The following is a 15,794-nucleotide window of genomic DNA, read 5'->3' as shown; positions in this document are numbered from 1 at the left end:
GCAGATCGGCGAGCTCGATGGCGGCGTCTCTGCTTCTTGGTGGGCTCGTCGTTCGTGTTGCTCACCTCGGTGCTATCAGGAATGGTGTGTGCAGGAAGTAGCTCAGGCCGCTGGTGATGGCTGCGGACAGAAGGATCCTGCTTGGAGCATGCGGCCAGGATCTCGAACCGGTTCCCTAGGAACGAGGTATCAGGCTTTGAGGGTTGAGGCGACGCGGACCTGGTGAGCTGAGGTCCTCCCGGCCTGACTGCCCGCGGTGAGACCGGAGTGGCCGGTCTTTCTTGTCTGCCACGGGAGGAGGCCTGACTCTTAGGAGGGTTCTAGGGGGCCTCCTCTCGGTGAGAAAGGTGCTCCTCTTGGCGGCGAGACCTAGTCCGCGGTGAGACTGGGTGCCAAGGAGGGAGTTGCAGCTGCTAAAGCTGGGGTTGAGGCAACTGAGGGAATTGTTGCTGATACTGGTACTGGGAGACGTGGTGCAGCACTTGCTGCTGATAAAGTTGGTGTTGCTGGAGCTGCTGCACTTGGGCTTGCATGGCCCGCATGCACTGCATCAGATCGTCGAGCTGGCTTTGGCTAGTCGCCAGAGGGATGACAGTCGGTTCAGCAAAGGTCGTTTCGACCAAGGAAGGCAGGGGAACACCCATAGGCGCCGTTGCTGGCGGCGTGTTCAGGCTGGGGACTCCGTCCACTGAGAGGGGAACGGTAAACTACCCAATACAGACCGAGGGGTCCTGGGGTTGTTCCCTGGAGTTACCCATCTCCATGCTTCGTCCAACGTCGCTCTAGGAAGCCATGAGCGCCGAGTTTTCAGAGAAGGTTTAGAGGAAGGCTTTTAGAAGCGTTTTCCCACAGACGGCGCCAAATGATGTAGCGCGATCTGGTCACTCCTAGCTGGCACTCGGATGGCTCTTGGAAGATACCTGAGAAGAAGAAGAATCCCGGGGGGAGTTACTCGGCGGGAAAACTCCGATGATTAAGTTAGTACTCGATAGGAGAAGCAAGGAGAAGATGAAGGCTAAGAGTGAAGATAGCGTGAGTGTAGAAGATGAAGATACATCTCCTCCCTGATACTATGCTCCTTATAGCAGAAATCTGTTACCTCTGGCCCATTGGCCTCTGACAGGGCAGGTATAACCACCACTGCCAACCTGCCACAGCCGTTATTGGCAGGGCTGAAGTGGCACGCGCGGGGCCGTCACCGCTGGGTACGTGCTTGTCAGGTGTAAGACACCTTCTAAATGTGACAGGCACGATGCTGCTTGACGAGGGACATGGCTGTCCCCAGACTTGTCGGGTACGGCGGTCGGGCAAGAGATCCTCTTGCCCTCCTTCACGCAGCTTGCCGAGCTGCCACATACCGGGCTGCATCGAGGCAGATCGGTCCTTGCCTCGAAGCACCGAGATGCTCCCTCCCGGGGGGGAGCTTGGGGTTCCTTAGGGGGGAACCCGGGCTCTCCGAGCTAGGCGAGAGACTGACTTACCGAGATGTTAATCCTCGGTGAGTTGTCAGTCTTCGACCTGGCGTTTCCTTCCCGTTGAGTCAAGATCACACTGTCTGACTAAACTGTTCACCAAGCCAGGTCATGCACACGTGTTCTTAGGCCCATGGGGTTGGGCCAAACTGTCCTCTATCAAAAACCATTCAGAGATGGTGGAGTGTTGATTAATATGGCTGGTTTTGTTTTTAAAAACAAAAATAATCACATTAGCAAATACAATACAATTTTATTGATGTGGCCATTAGCCATGAGTCTGGATCTGCTGACCACAATGCATTGTTGGCCACACTCATCCAGTTGCATGTTGAAAATATTGGCGATATAAGATACAACTGATGCTCCAGATGTGCAAATGGGTGAACGTGGCCATCAATGTGTTGTGATTAAAACCCGAACTAGTTAGCCATATTGTCCAACACCTTCTAAAAGGGGTACGCATTGTTTCAGAACCAAGCAATCCACAGAATATTCCACAGTACAGAACACCTCCCTAGAGGTCCAAAAAGTCCATCCCTGGGTGGAGCATTTCTAGTGTGTTCTTAAACCCAGAAACATCAGTAATAAGAACAAAGCTAAACAGTAAGACTAATTAGGATTACCAGTTACTAATTAAAGAGTTTATTATGAGTAGAGAGAGCATAACAACTGTACATTGATTAAAGTAACTAGGAAAGATAAGTCAAGGATTAGCTCTGAGATAACAACACTCGTACATACATCCATCCATGCTTACAAATTAATGTGGTTGTCACTTGTTGCATTCATGACTTTTCCTCAGCTACTCTACCAACTTCCTCACCAACTCTCACTTGGGTATTTACATTAAAACCACTACACGCTTGTATTAACAAGCTTATGCAAACAACCCCTCCCCCTTCATCTACCTCCGAATGGATTGAAAAAAATAAAATAAAAAGCCCTGTGCATTGGTTGAAAAATGACAATTGTCTACTTCATTGCTGCAAGAACTGTTGAACCTTCCACCTGCAACATTACCCAAAGGATTCTTGACATTAGTAGAAGAAAATGGGCACAATTTTGGTGCATTGTATCTAATATTCATTAATCTGGTAAAATTAACTAAGGTTATGTTTGATTTAAAGGAAAAAGTAGGGAAAAGAAGGGAAAGATATGAAAACCTATACAAGATTTTTTAAGGTTTTCCTACATTCGCTTTCCTTTTTCTACTTTTTCCTTCAAGCCAAACAAAGCCTAAAAGATCGCGTTTTGTTTTTTATATTTCTCACCATGAATTTGGCACCCCAAATCTCTTCCTCCGCAGCTGGGATGGCAGTGATCTTGTTCTTCGGGTTCTCAAAGCTTCTGATCTCTCCCAGTGCGGTAGAGTAGAAGCATCCTGTAATTCGTTCATGGCAAAAACAATCAGAATTAGAGAAACAAGAAATCCAATCAAAAAAATAAAAGAAAAAGCAAGGCTCCGATAGTAGATTCCTCTAGATGAAGCACTGGTGCCCATGACATGTTTTTGAAAGCAAAAACTCTGCAAGCACGGAATCTAATTGCACATCGAGAATATCTCCTGTACATGTATTTTAAATTCATGAGAAGATGTTCTCAATGTGTGATTGGATGCTCATGCCTGCAAATTATTCAATACCCGTTATATAAAATAGAAGAGATGTTCCAAATGTGCGGATGGATGAATATAACCAGCAATGTATTGTAGTTAGTAGATCCGAACTCTTTCCAAATAGGCCAATGTAACATAAAGATTAAAGAGTAGGGATGAAGATGATTACCCTGAGGGAATGATGCAAGAGACTTGCCACATGCACCTTTCAGTAAATTGGCGTCATCTGCAAAGGCAACGTACCCATCTGCAGTGATTCCCCAATATAGAGGCACCTTCCCAAATTGATCCTGTTACATTATATCATTGTGTTTAGCCAAATTGTTCGTAGAGATGGTAATGATGATGATGATTACTACTTACCGAAGCAACAAATAATGTGGATGTCGACTTGTCAAACAGGACGAATGCAAAGTTTCCGATGAGATGGCCCACCACATGACTTGGTGGATATGGGGCCCGGTCTCGAAGGGCCTTGTAGGCCTCGATCACTAGTACTACCTCATTTGCAGACTTTGCAAGCCCATACTGTTGCCTCAGGCTCCCCAAATTATTCAGCACTCCCTCAAACATGCAAAATATCTCATCCTTTACAGCAAATGATCTGCACTCATTCATCAAAAAGAGAAAAAATAAATAAAATGTTATCCGGTTCAGTCAGATAGTCATAATCGGGTTGGCTTGAGACCCGTGAAGACCATATAGAGGTTTACTCAATAAATATTTTTGCAACTGTATCAAAAAGTTACATTTTTGGGTCGTTTGGTAAATTTTTTTAGAAAGATCTTCTAATAGTTCTAATAGTTAAAAGATGCATTTAGTTTTTGTATGAAAATGTGAATAATTCGAAGTAAGTTTGATTATCGCATGTCCTTTTAAATCTTTCTATACGAGAATAAAGCGAGAAAAATGCAAAAAACTCCATTTAGAGTTTCTCAAAATTAACCCAAAATGGGTTTCTTAAGTCTTTTCAAGATATTGCCTTTTAACAATTAGATCTATTATGAACCAAACAGAAAAACACTGTGACATAATTTACCCATCTTATAAACAACCAAAAAACCACACAAAAAGACGTGTCAGAAGCCTTAATCTTTTAGCAATGGAAGATGGGATATTTTTAAGGGACATATCTCAAAAAAAAATTTCTAATATTTAAGTTTTGTTTATTTATTAGTATGATAAATTAGTTAATCAGATAATTAATCATTCTTGCATTTTTATGCGGCTGTATTAAGTTTAATAAACAAATTTTTTAAAGAGTATCACTTATTCAAAACACTAATCCCCTCTTGCCTCTCTCTCTTTAAGCAGATAAGTGAAAATGCACACGCATACCAGCATCGAAGCTATTTACATAATTTCTGCCCATAATACTTGTCCCGTTGTTTGGATAAACCCACTTAACCAGTTAAGTGAAAACAAACAGGGCATTAGTGTGCCTACCTGATCCGGAACAAGAGTCGGATCCACTGCCCATTTGTGGTCGGATCTGGGCCGGATCTACTTGGACACGAATCAGGACCGAATTGAAGCCATATAATTCAACAAGTAGTTCACTAGACTAGACAAAATGACAAAATGTGGCCTTACAAAACAAGAGGAGATTGTTCTGTCAGGGTTGTCGGTTGCCGGCTGGCACTCATCAAGTGGGGCCAGCCATATGCCAATGATGTAAAGTGGGTCCCATATTCTACTAGGCATCTAGCCGTCAATTATAGATAACACACATGGATGGATGAAGGCCTGTACGACTCGCGCGAGTGTGATCGCCGATCCTCTCACTCTCGTTTTGGCTCAGATGCTGCACGTCCCTGAAACTAGGACATCTCTAGCGTCAAAACGGAATATTGTTTGTAAGATCATTACCACCTAGATTGTTTCCTACTTTCCAAAAGACTTGGAAGGTTTTAAGCGGTTATGATTAACTGATCGGCATATCGGGGTTAAAAAACACCGATATCCTACTGTCCTACGCATCAACACGATCGACTGATCCAGAGCATCTGATCACTGTACGTTCTTCGACCAACTTTCCTGAAATTGATCAGACGTTGAAATCATTCAATCGTGCTGATTTTTGGCGTACTGACTACTGATCATCTGGGTTAAAAAACAAATTAAAATTTCACCAGATTCTTAGTGACAGGCGCTGGCAAGTGCCGCCGCCCGCCGGAATTTGAGGTCCGACGATGTGGAACGGCCGTTTCGAGAGGCGTTAGTCTCTGGATTTTTACCTGGGCTGTAACGCCGACTCGTTTTGGTGTGTGTACGCCAAATGAACATGGTCCCCGATCTGTAGCGACACGGCGGAGGTGTTACTCTCGAGGAACCGATTCACTAACGCCGTCGAGGATATCTTCGGCGATGGCGTCCGGCATCCGGCAGCCACCAGCTCTTCAGGTGGCGTCACGATAGCGCTGCTGAACACACCCAACATGATTTTTTCCTCCTCTCAACTCTCTCTCTCTCTCTCTCTCTCTCTCTAGAAATGCAAAGAGCTGAAACACGGGAATGAGATTGGCTAAGAAAAGAGGCGCTTCCATTTATAGCAACGTCACGAGGGTATTAATGTCCATTTGCACCGACAAAGGACGAGGGCATGTGGAGTGCGGTCCACACAGGAGATGATTCTTGAGTGTAAAACGAAAAGGACAGGGGTGGCCCCACATCCGCTCGACCTACGGAGCTACCGGGGCCTCCGGCCTTGTGTGTCAAGCTGTAGCCTCTATATTTTTAGGGATTTTTTTTTAAATTCTTTATACCTCTTTCTTGTATTACCGAAAAAGAAAGACAGAGAGAATTTTTTACACAGATATTTAGGAATCCTACCGTGGATCGCAAACAGGAAAGATGAACATAGTCCATCATCAATGAAGGGTGACACGAAAGCCACCTCCGTTAGATTCAACGTCAAGTTGCATCAAAGTGAGTTGTCTACAAGTCAACTTTGATGAAATGGTGCTGAGTGGCACACGCGTGCTACACACGAGGATTTGGGCAGACAATGATTATTAGCGAGGCATCTGGAATCTGGAGCACATGGTCTCAAGAGTCAACCCGATCTTTTTGACCAAAACGACCTGACGGGACGGCCATGGGATATGGAGATAAGCCAATAAGGAACCGTCAGATTGGAATACGAAAGGATTCAGGAGTTGGACGGTGATCTTATCCAGTCCATGAGATCAAGGGTCCAGCTTTGTCGGTTGTTGTAAGTTGCAACTCCCATGGGTTGTTACTTATTATTATATGGGGGTATTTTCGTCTTTTAAAACAATCATTTCTGACCTATAGTATTAGGAGTGTGCCGCTTTATTAAATAGGGTAAATGCCCATTCTATCACATCCGAACCATCATAGAATTTTATAGTCATTCCATCTGATTGGAGAGGTGTGGGACCCGTTGAAATAGGGTGTGCTCAGATTCCTACACGTGGAAAAATGTTTAGTATATTATTGGCCTGGACCCACATGCCAGCGGCTAAGATGTTCCACGTGGCAGTGCTGGAAGTCCCAAACGAATCGAATGTTCAAGCAGTCACTCACCTAGGGGGTCTCTCCGCCACCCAAAGGATCCACTTAAATTCCAAAAAAACATAAAATCAGGTAGTGGGTGCAACGCGGATCTACCCGATCTGCTAGGAGCAGTGGGACCAACTATTATGGAGCTAGGTCTGATTGTCTGATCACTTCACCTTGCATCCAGATATGCATCTGCTACCAACAGCACGCTCCCAACAATTCGCTCGGTCGCACATTTGAAACATCTCTGTTAAGTGGCTTGGTTATGGGTCGGATAACCCGATGGGCTGGCCCTGACCGATCCGTTTTATGTCAAGCTTAAACAAATTTTAAACCCTTGGCTAGAGTTCAGGCTCTAAAATTGAGCCCAATTATTTATCAGGTCGGGCTTAAACTTTTCCAAATAAGTTTGGCTTGAGTTCAAGTCGACATTATAATATATACATAATAAAAAATATAATATTACGTAATAATAATATTAATAGCAAAAATGTATTATATAATATTTAATATAATAATAATATATAAATAATATATTACGAAATATCTATCCAAATTGGGCTTCAAGCTTTATATAGGTCAAGATTAGGCTCAGATCTAATCATTTCTTATTTATAAAGAGGTAAAGCCCGGGCCGGCCCAAACCCGGCCTGTGAACAGATGTTCAACTATAATGGCTTGTTGAGACAATATTGGGTCTGAACTTCCTCACGTCCATGCATGCGCGTACAAAGTACAATATAATATTTTTCCTCCCTAACCTGCGCATTTGCGCTCCATTTTGCTGTAGTACAATAGAGATGCACAAAAGTCCAAAAGCAGCTATATTATATTATTTTATATATATTATAGCAACAAAGAAGAAATTACAGACGGGGTCCAAGTGGGTAGTCTTACAAAATTGCAAAACTGTGGGTGGAACCAAGTTTTGCGTGTAATCTTTCTGACGGTACGTGGTAACCTGAACCTACTACAGTCTACAGTACTAATATGCCTGGAGAGACGAACTACAAATTAAAATATCGGGTATTCGTGTCGGAGGGGAACATGGTGCCTTACCCCCGGTACGTTACATACTTATTAGTTAATACCTTAACAATTATTTATACCAAACATTAACAAATAATTTTATTTGTTTTTACTAAGTGGAGCTCCTTCTCGTGCTAAAATTATATTAAAAAATACAGAGAAATACGGAAATATCCGATGCAGAATTTTGAATTCCAACCCCCCTATTACTAGCCTGTTTTTTCCCTATAAATCACATCTTGCCGGTAAATTTAATATTAATTCACGATTAAGATGCATTCTCCCTGTACTTTGGGGCTATAAAATTTTGATCTGAACTAATTAGTCATTCTCCCTAAAAAATAATACATCAATAAATACTTAATTAAGCCCACGAGCCACTCAAATAATTTGCAAGTATTCGGCAAATCGGATTGACTAAATCATAAATCGCTTATACCCCTAAGCCCCACCCCGATCGACTCCCCAGTCCCCAACGTCCATCATGACCGCGATTAGGATCGGGGATCAACTGTCCCATATGTAACCCCATCATTGATACAGACAACTACTTGTACAAGTGTGGGCAATAATATGGACCCATTTTGCCACATGGAAGAATGACGTGGCAAAATGGGTGCGTATACTGATGTAGAAGAGTATGGTATCCAGCAAAACTACTAGTGGAGGGACCAGGAAGGTGAGTGGAAATAAGAATCCAAAGACAGAAGAGGATGACGTGTGTACTGATGTATGCATCAGTGGAGTGGATAAGCATCGTAGGAATCTGTTCTATATATATAGATAGAAACTGTGACGCCCCCGGTATTTGACCACGGCCCAAGGTTTGGGAGATTGTGCGCGGAATCTTTCTTCAATCTTGAATTCTATTCGTCTAATCTTTCACCATCGCACAATCCATCATCAATCAATCATGCTAAAAGTGGGGCCCGCCCATGCCTATTGATGTGAGTACCGGCAGCTCCAGATCAAAACTCTAGACTACTGTCCTAGTTGGCCTTTGGCCATAGCCGCCCGATCACGATCAGGTGCTGCAACGTGTTAGGGTCGATGACATAGTGATGGATTTGATAGTATCTTAATTCGATTCTTTTATTTCTGATATATACAGTAAAATAGGACCCCGAGAATCTGACTGACGTCGTTGATGAGGCAAACCCAGATATGTATATTGTAGAAACACATAAATAAGTAAGAAATGCATCGGGGTCGATGGGTCACAACAACTGCTACTAATCTACTACGGTTCTACTAGCAGAGATGGATTAAGTAAATATTTGTGTCGTTTTTTAATACAAGCTTGTTCCGTTTAAGGAAGGAACATTAGGGGTGGATTCAAGCCAAACTGAATATTAGATTATTCTAACTTGAAACCGGCTCAATTCAAAATTTTGTAGGTTTGAATTTGCCTCAGCTTGAGCTCAACAATGAATCAGGCTTTATGTAAATTATTAAAAGTTATATATATAAAAAAGAGTAAATTTCTTAAACTATCCTTATAGTTTAATTAATTGACTAAGTGTACCTTTATTGTTTGAAAATTGATTAACGCTATTCTTACTGTTTCTCACAATTGACTAACTCTACCCCTATTTATACATGTTGTTGATTTCAGCACTTACATCCCTGTCATTTTTGTACCTAAAAACCGCTTTCATAACATCGGATTCTGCCTGCCGGAGAATCTACAGTTTGCCGCCACTATGAGACTCTTGTTCTCCTTTTTCAAGTATTCCCTTTCAAGATCAAGTAAGTCCAATTGTCATTAATTCCCCCGGTTATTTTCTTTCTTTTTATGTTTCTTTTTTATTTTTGCTTCCGATCATTTTGGTATGAAGTAACTGGTATTGAGTAGTCACCGAAACCGGTGATGAAGCTTTCATAAAGCTATTTTTTGGTGATATTCTTAAAGTCACCCCAGATCACCAAACTGTATTGTGATTTGATTAAAATCTTGTTTTTTTTTGGTGATTTCTTCAGCGTTTCTGACGACAAAATCATCGCTACTGCTCCATTCTCAGAAAGAAGAGTTGTTTGGCCCGAAGTATCGCCTGGAGGAGTGACATTGCCGCTGTTTTTCATTCGAAGGAAGTATGGGATGAATGAGAGAGAATGACTGCGGCCATTGCTGTTTTGCCTGAATACTGCTCGGCGAGGCGACGAGCCCTTCGTTCTCTCTCCCTCTCAGCACAACCGTCGCAAGTGTTGAGTCACGTGGTCTTCATTAGACCAAGTCTATTTGCTGTCAAGTTTATCGTTTTCTCTGTCCTAGTATTTAGGAAGTGGTTATTAGTTTGTTTATTCTACATTTGTTTTACTTGGTCTACGTAGACGTTAATAGTCCAGTTGTAACCCCTAGCTATTTGCTAAGTTGTTAGATGTACTGCCTATATAAGGCACTTTTCTGTTCAATAAAATTATCAAGCATCAAGCATTCAAATTTTATCAGTGGTATCAGAGCTTGGTTAATAAAATAGTGAGTTTTTTTGGGAGCCATTTTCGAAAGTAAAACCCTACCTGACAAAAGTGAGGAAGAGTAAAAAAAAGGAAAGAGTGTAGGTGAGATAGGAGTGCGTACAACAGTAGCTTTGTTTCTATTTCACCTGTTCCTTTGTGTAGTATCAGATGGCTTCCGATAGTTTCGTGCAGCCTGCCATTCCACGTTTTGATGGTCACTATGACCATTGGAGCATGTTGATGGAAAATTTCTTGAGGTGTAAAGAGTATTGGAATGTAGAGTCTGGTGTAGCAGCACCTGAAGATGGTCGAGCACTCACAGATGCCCAAAAAACAGAGTTAGAAGGACTGAAGCTTAAAGATTTGAACGCAAAAAACTACCTCTTTCAAGCAATTGATCGTTCAATCTTGGAGACTATTCTCAACAAAGAAACGTCCAAGCAGATTTGGCATTCTATGAAGAAAAAATTTCAATGATCAACGAAGGCAAAAAGGCAGCAGCTTCAAGCACTTCGCTCAGAGTTCGAAATGCTTCGAATGAAGTTAGGAGAGTCCGTGTCTGATTTTTTCTCAAGAACAATGGTGATTATCAACAAGATGGGTGTCCATGGTGAAAAGATTGAGGACATAACTGTTGTAGAGAAAATACTACACTCAATGACACCAAAATTCAATTATGTGGTTTGTTCAATTGAAGAATCAAAAGATCTTGATAAATTTTCAATTGATGAACTGCAAGGATCTTTGTTGGTACATGAGAAGAAAGTTAATCAACAAGAAAAGGAGGAGCAAGCACTGAAGGCCTCAACCGAAAATCATTCTACACCAAGTAGAGCTGATAGAGGACGTGGTAGAGGCAGAGGCAGAGGAAACCATGATCGTGGAAATCAACAACAGTACCAGCACCAGGATAATCAACCTCAAGGAAGGAGTAGAGGAAGAGGAGGCCATCATTCAACTACTTATAAACCAAAATCCGCAGATAAGTCTAATGTTGAGTGCTAAATGTCATAAATATGGGCATTATCAGCCAGAATGTCGAACTAATTTGTCCTATGGACATGGTGACTAACTTTGCATAAAAGGAAGAAGAAGTATCAGTGTTGATGGTTTGTTATGCAAAGGAAGAGACCAATAAGAATTTGTGGTACCTAGACACAGGCTGCATCAATCATATGTGTGGAGACAAGTCTGCATTCTCTACCTTAGATGAATCCTTTCGAGATAATGTGAAGTTTGGAGACAACTCTAAACTCTCGGTCATGGGCAAAGGGCAGGTAACTTTTCGAACCAAAGGAGGTGTTACTCAAACAATTTCCAATGTTCTTTTTGTTCCAAATTTGAAAACCAACCTGCTAAGTATCGGTCAATTGTAAGGAAAGGGATACGAGGTGTCTATTAAATGTGGAGTTTGTCAAATTAGAGATGAAAAGTTGGGCTTAATTGCTCAAGTCAACATGACCATGAATCGAATGTTCCCACTATATCTCCACAATACTGCTCATTCATGCTTATCTACAAGATTGATAGATGTGGCATGGCTATGGCATTTTCGTTATGGGCATCTAAACTTTGGTGGAATCAAGACATTGCAACAGAAAAATATGGTGACCGGGCTTCCTCATATTGAATGCCCTCAACAAGTTTGTGAAGAATGTGTTAGCAAACAATACTGAAATCAATTTCCGCAAGGAAAATCATGGAGAGCAAAGAAAGCTTTGGAGCTGATCCATTCTGACCTTTGCGGACCAATAAATCCATAGTCTAATGGAGGTAAAAAATACCTAATCGCCTTTATTGATGATTTTAGTCAAAAAACATGGGTGTATTTTTTACAGGAAAATTCTGAACCTTTGGCAGCCTTTAAACATTTTAAAGTGCTTGTCAAGAAAGAAGTTGGCAACCTAATAAAAATACTTCGCACTGATTGTGGTGGGGAATACAACTCACATCAATTTTAAAATTTTTGTGAGATCCATGGAATCAAGAAGCAACTTACAGCAGCATACACGCCTCAACAAAATGGAGTTTGCGAGAGGAAAATCACACTATTTTGAATATGGTGCGAAGTCTTTTGCTGAGGAGCAACATTCCAAAGAATTTTTTGCCCGAAGCAGTCAATTGGAGCATTCATATTTTGAATAGAAGCCCCACAATTGTTGTTTAAAATATGACACCGGAGGAAACATGGAGTGGACGAAAACCAACAGTTGATTATTTCAGAATTTTTGGGTGTATTGCGTATGCTCATATTCCAGATGAAAAGAGGATAAAGCTAGATGACAAGGGAGAAAAATGCATCTTTCTTGGTGTTAGTGATCAGTCAAAGGCTTACAAGCTATATAATCCTAACACTAAGAAGATCATTATCAGTTGAGATGTTGTTTTTGATGAAGCAAAGTTTTGGCTTTGGAGTGACAACTCAACACAACAAATTCCAACAGATTTTGATGGTGAAGATGATGAGAAAAGGTAGTAGTCTATTGCAAATGTGCAACAACCAACAACCAATCAAAATGTTCCACCAGATGTTCATAGTCCACCTGCAACAACAACTGAAGTAGATGAAGGTCAAAGGCCTCAACGTGTACGAAGAAGACCTACATGGATGACTAATTATGAAGTAGCTGGAATTGATCAACCCGAGGACCCACTTACACACTTTGCTCTATTTTCAGATTGTGATCCTGTAATTTTTGAAGAAACAGTCAAAGAAAAAAAGTGGCAAAAGGCAATGGATAATGAAATTGCATCCATAGAAAGAAACAACACTTGGGAGTTATCAACTCTTCCAAAAGGTCAAAAAACAATCGGTGTCAAGTGGGTTTATAAGACGAAGTTGAAGGAGAATGGTGAAATTGACAAGTACAAGGCACGATTGGTAGTCAAGGGCTACAAACAAGAGTTTGGTGTGGATTACAAAGAAGTTTTTGCTCCTGTTGCCAGACATGATACAATCAGATTAGTGATTGCATTGGCTGCTCAAAACTCATGGCCAATCTACCAACTAGATGTGAAGTCGGCATTCTTACATGGAGATTTGCAAGAGCACGTATTTATTGATCAACCCCCTGGCTATGTAAAAGTTGGTAGTGAACATAAAGTTTATAGATTAAAAAAGGCTCTATATGGACTAAAACAAGCACCTAGAGCTTAGTATAGTCGTATAGATGCTTATTTCCATAAAGAAGGCTTCCAAAAATGTCCATATGAGCATACTTTTTACATAGAAAAGGAAGACGAAGAAAAATTGCTTATTGCATGTTTATATGTAGATGATTTGATTTATATAGGAAATGATAAAGCCATGTTTGAAAATTTTAAGAAGTCTATGATGCTGGAATTTGCTATGACTGATCTTGGACTGATGCATTATTTCCTTGGCTTAGAAATAGTGCAATCTGTTGATGGAATATTTATTTCTCAAAAGAAGCGAGACATTCTAAACAGGTTTCAAATGGGCAATTGCAATCCTGTTACCACACCATCAGAAGTTGGGTTGAAGCTTATGAAAAATCTTGAAGGAAAGAATATTGATGGAACTTTCTACAAACAAATTGTAGGAAGTTTGATGTATTTGACAACAACAAGGCCAGATATCATGCATGCTGTGAGTCTTATTAGTAGATACATGGAAAATCCAAAAGAACTACATCTCCTAGCTGCCAAGAGGATCTTTCGATATTTAAAGGGTACTGTTGATTTTGGGTTGTTCTACAAAAGGGGAGAAAATTCAGATTTGATCGGGTTCACTGATAGTGATTATGATGGAGATTTAGATGATCGGAAGAGCACTTCTGGTTATGTTTTTATACTGGGATCAGGGGTTGTTTCATGGTCATCAAAGAAGCAGCCAATTGTTACTTTATCAACTACCGAAGTTGAATTTGTAGCTGCCACTACATGTGCCTGTCAAGCCATCTGGTTGAAGAAAATACTTGAAGAGCTCAGCTTCAAGCAACAAGGACCTACAATGATCTATTGTGATAGCACCTCTGCTATCAAACTCTTTAAAAATCATGTTCTTCATGGTAGAAGCAAACATATAGATGTGAAGTATCACTACTTAAGGGAGCTCACAAAGGAAGGGGTCATTGATCTTATTTACTGCAAAAGTGAAAATCAAGTTGATGATATTCTAACCAAATCCCTCAAGACGATTACGTTTGTGAAGCTAAGGAAATTACTTGGTGTTTCCACTTTGGAGAATCCTGCTTAAAGTTATAAGTTGCATCATTAAACTAATAGCTTACAACTTTCAGTTTAAGGGAGGGATTGTTGAGTCACGTGGTCTTCATTAGACCAAGTCTATTTGCTATCAAGTTTATCGTTTTCTCTGTCCTAGTATTTAGGAAGTGGTTATTAGTTTGTTTATTCTACATTTGTTTAATTTGGTCTATATAGACGTTAATAGTCCAGTTGTAATCCCTAGATATTTGCTAAGTTGTTAGATGTATTGCCTGTATAAGGCACTTTTATGTTCAATAAAATTATCAAGCATCAAGCATTCCAATTTTGTCAGCAGGTGACGACAGCCACCGACCAAAGGCTCCCTCCCTCTCTTTCTCTCTTCATCCCTTCGTTCTCTCTCCCCCCATTCACCCTCATCCCTGTTTCATCACCGTCGCTACAACTTGCACGCACTCGGATACAGACGACGACTGTTATCAGAGCTCTTCGGGCATTCCACCGGACAAGGAGGAGGAGGGAAACTAAACTGATCCCATATGCTCGGAGATGATATCTTCACTTTGGACGACGATGAGTGGCGAGCTCACAAGAAGATAGCACACATCGTCTTGGCTTCCAAGGAGTTCCGGAGTTTCACGGCCAGCATGAGCAGGAAGCTGGTGGGTGATGGACTCCTGAGCCTGATGCTTCAGGCTGCTAAGCATGGCAACGTCCTAGATTTGGAAGATGTGTTCATGAGGTTTGCATTCGACGGTGTCTATACGGCTGTCCTCGACAGAAACCCGAACTTGCTCTCTTTGAGCTCTGCTGCTAATGAGATTACTAAATCCATCGACGACGAGACGGAAGGTGTGTTCCATAGGCACATCATGCCCAGGAAGCTGTGAAAGTTGTTGGGTTGGTTGGGGATCGGGAGTGAGGGGAGACTGGCCAGAGCTCGAAAGATCATAAATCGTCACTTGTTAGAGCACATTTCATTGAAAAGAGAAAAGCTGCACAAAGGGGTGCAGGGAAGTGATTTGATAGCTATGTACATGAGTTCTCAAGCTCAAAATGGAGAAAGCAAGGCTTATAGTGACCTGTTCCTTAGAGACACTGCATTGGGCTTCCTGTTTGCTAGGCGGGACTCGATGGGAACGTCTCTCACTTGGTTCCTCTGGTCAGTTTCCACAACCCCTCGTGTGGAGGAAAAGATCCTGGATGGATTGATGCAGTTAAAGAAGAAGGAAGCGGAAGGTGTTGTCAGAGATCAAAAGCAGCCATGGGTGTTTGATTCAGAGATCTAAAGGATTTGGTGTATTTCCATGCAGCCATGTGTGAATCCTTGAGGCTGAATCCACCACTTCCTCTCACTAGAAGAGCTGTTATCAAAGAAGATGTGCTTCCTGATGCGGAGGGGGAGGGGGAGGTCTTAGAAGAGAGAGAGAGTGGGGGCTCAGGGAGGGCAATATTGGGTTTTAAAAAAATTATATAGGTCACGTGGGGTCATATGTGCATAGATT

The 15,794-nt window shown here is 41.7% G+C and overlaps 1 protein-coding gene and 1 pseudogene across 3 annotated transcripts; one reads left to right on the top strand and one right to left on the bottom strand.

The window, feature by feature from the left end:
- Positions 1–2,094: 2,094 nt before the first annotated feature.
- Positions 2,095–5,622, bottom strand: LOC104612523 (stem-specific protein TSJT1-like). Of its 3 annotated transcripts, none has more exons than XM_019200290.2 (6): positions 5,328–5,622; positions 4,821–4,910; positions 3,454–3,694; positions 3,260–3,380; positions 2,747–2,856; positions 2,095–2,483 (listed from the first exon to the last, which is right to left on the bottom strand). In XM_019200290.2, the coding sequence occupies exons 1-6, from the start codon at positions 5,528–5,530 to the stop codon at positions 2,448–2,450; spliced, it is 801 nt and encodes a 266-aa protein (XP_019055835.1). In that variant the 5' UTR covers positions 5,531–5,622; the 3' UTR covers positions 2,095–2,447. The 3 variants fall into 3 exon arrangements, with proteins under 3 accessions (XP_019055835.1, XP_019055836.1, XP_010278269.1); XM_019200291.2 differs by having other exon boundaries at positions 4,821–4,904; XM_010279967.3 differs by lacking the exon at positions 4,821–4,910 and having other exon boundaries at positions 5,328–5,620.
- A 9,206-nt stretch (positions 5,623–14,828) lies between these two features.
- Positions 14,829–15,766, top strand: LOC148800818 (noroxomaritidine synthase-like; annotated as a pseudogene).
- Positions 15,767–15,794: the final 28 nt, after the last annotated feature.

This window comes from Nelumbo nucifera, chromosome 4 (assembly GCF_055504915.1).
Source record: "Nelumbo nucifera cultivar China Antique chromosome 4, China Antique-T2T, whole genome shotgun sequence".
Classification (NCBI taxonomy): domain Eukaryota; kingdom Viridiplantae; phylum Streptophyta; class Magnoliopsida; order Proteales; family Nelumbonaceae; genus Nelumbo; species Nelumbo nucifera.
This window is presented reverse-complemented; position numbering and strand designations above follow the sequence as displayed.

Coding starts and splice junctions, on each gene's coding strand:
- LOC104612523 (XM_019200290.2), bottom strand. CDS start 5,530: ATGTTGGGTGTGTTCAGCAGCGCTATCGTGACGCCACCTGAAGAGCTG. Junction 3,695..4,820: donor ACAGGCCTTCATCCATCCAT/GTGTGTTATCTA, acceptor GAATGAGTGCAG/ATCATTTGCTGTAAAGGATG. Junction 2,484..2,746: donor TTTGGGGTGCCAAATTCATG/GTGAGAAATATA, acceptor GTAATGTTGCAG/GTGGAAGGTTCAACAGTTCT.